This window comes from Cornus florida, unplaced genomic scaffold, assembly GCF_030987335.1.
Source record: "Cornus florida cultivar Cherokee Brave unplaced genomic scaffold, ASM3098733v1 CherokeeBrave_3.0.0_Hap2_Chr10, whole genome shotgun sequence".
Lineage (NCBI taxonomy): Eukaryota > Viridiplantae > Streptophyta > Magnoliopsida > Cornales > Cornaceae > Cornus > Cornus florida.
The window spans coordinates 81,178,633-81,180,511 of NW_026775580.1; the positions used below are offsets into that span (position 1 = coordinate 81,178,633).

At 44.0% G+C, this 1,879-nt stretch overlaps 1 protein-coding gene across 1 annotated transcript; it reads right to left on the minus strand.

The window, feature by feature from the left end:
* Nucleotides 1-242: 242 nt before the first annotated feature.
* On the minus strand, nt 243-1,516 carry LOC132277971 (uncharacterized). The gene is made up of 3 exons (XM_059779809.1): nt 1,274-1,516; nt 846-1,163; nt 243-728 (listed from the first exon to the last, which is right to left on the minus strand). The coding sequence occupies exons 1-3, from the start codon at nt 1,514-1,516 to the stop codon at nt 243-245; spliced, it is 1,047 nt and encodes a 348-aa protein (XP_059635792.1).
* Nucleotides 1,517-1,879: the final 363 nt, after the last annotated feature.

The following is a 1,879-nucleotide window of genomic DNA, read 5'->3' on the forward strand; positions in this document are numbered from 1 at the left end:
ATGACACATATAATAAACATATAAAGTCCGTGTCCTCCTATTACAAAATATCAACCATCTGAAAAGTGGTTTGATAAATGTAAAGCAAATCCATCCTGAAACCATATTAAGTCATTCAATCATTTGATTGATATGACACAAGTAGGTGATGGACTTAACTTATAGGGTTAATCCATACGTTAATCCAAATTACATTTGGGGCAGCAACCTTCATTCTGAACTTTACACTTGGGGCAGCAACCTTATTGGATTAACGCAATCTGGGCCTCTCGGAGTTGCCTCTCCAATTCAGCTACTGTCTTTTCCATAGATGTTGCCGTCTTTGGAATTTCCAACCTTCCACTGGTCGCTGGATTTACCAAGTCTACTTCCTTTTTGGAATGCTCCTGAACCATAGAAGCAACGTTTGTTGCAACAACCTTGGGGAAAGGATTTCCATCAACACCCATGACTTCTGATTTTTCTGGAAACTTCAAACGGCCATTTTCGATTGCCTTTTGCACAATGTTACGGAAGATAACACAATTATTAGTGGAATGCTTCCACAAATTGTGGAACTTGCAATACTCTTTCTCGGCCATTTCTGAAGCCGACGGCATCTTATGGCCAGCTGTGAAAATCAGTTGCTTGTCAGCCATGAGCAAATCAAAGATTTGCTCGGCTTTAGAAATGTCAAAAGAATAACTTCTGGAAGAGTCTGCCCCCTTCCACTTAGAACCAGAAGCGGCCTGCAAGTTGGCCGTGATTGATTTCCGTTTTGTCAAGGCCTCACAAGTGTAAGCCTTCTTTATGTTGAGCTTGGCTACGTTGACTTCAAACTCTCATTCAGTTTCAGTGGTATACACCTCATAGTTAGGATCACGATAATAAGTGCCTTTGGAATAGTTCTTCCTATCTTGCTCCTCACGAATGAACTCTTCATACTTAGCCACTTTGCCAGCCAAGTCGAACAAGTCATGGATCTGTACACCTTCAAACTTCTTGTAAAGTTCAAATTCTAGGTCGTTCACAGCCATCTTCACATATTCTTCCGGTGGCAAAGACAAATTACATTTGAACTTGGCCCGCCTGAATCTGGAAAAGAAGCTCATCACAGACTCTCTAGGTAGTTGATGAAGTCTGGAAAGGCCTGCCATTAACACTTCAAGGTCAGCTCTATAGAACTGAGTATGGAATAAATCCTCAAATTGCTGCCAACGTTAAATGGAGTTGGCTGGCAAGTTGGAATACCACCTGAAGCATACCCAGTCAGTGTATTTGGAAACAAACGTACCTTCAGCCATGGATTGGCTGCTGCTTTTCCACACTGGACAGTGAACCGACTGATATGTTCCAAGGTAGATTGTTCGCCCTCTCCATTGAACGTTGCAAACTCTAGAATTCTGAAATTCCTTGGAAATTCAACTTCATCAATGAACTCTGGATAGGGCTTTCTGTAAGTTGGCCTTCCACCCATTCGAGTTAGGCCAAATTCCTGCTGAAGGAATTCCGCAAATTGGCCTCTATCAAGTGCCATAGGTTGTGGAGAGTTGTTGTCTAGCCAACCTTGAGGTTGATTGGCTACTTGATGCCTCCGCCCGCCATAAGCAATGGGTTGGCATCTGCATAGTTGTTCCTGCCACGATTCCTTCCTCCTTGGTCAATAAGTGGCTCCCTTGGAAAAGGTTGCCCCCCAACCGCCATAGGAATGACCATAGGTGATGGCCTTGCCGGAACAGGTGTGGCTGGCTGAATGTTCACAGGTGGAATAATCTGTAGTGCTTGTGGGTTGTGGTATGGCCATGGTTGGCCAGGTAGTCATGCCAAGTCTGCTGTGGAAATGCCACAAGTGGAGGATTCTGAACTTACTGAATGGTTGGCATGGGCGCAACTTGTGGAA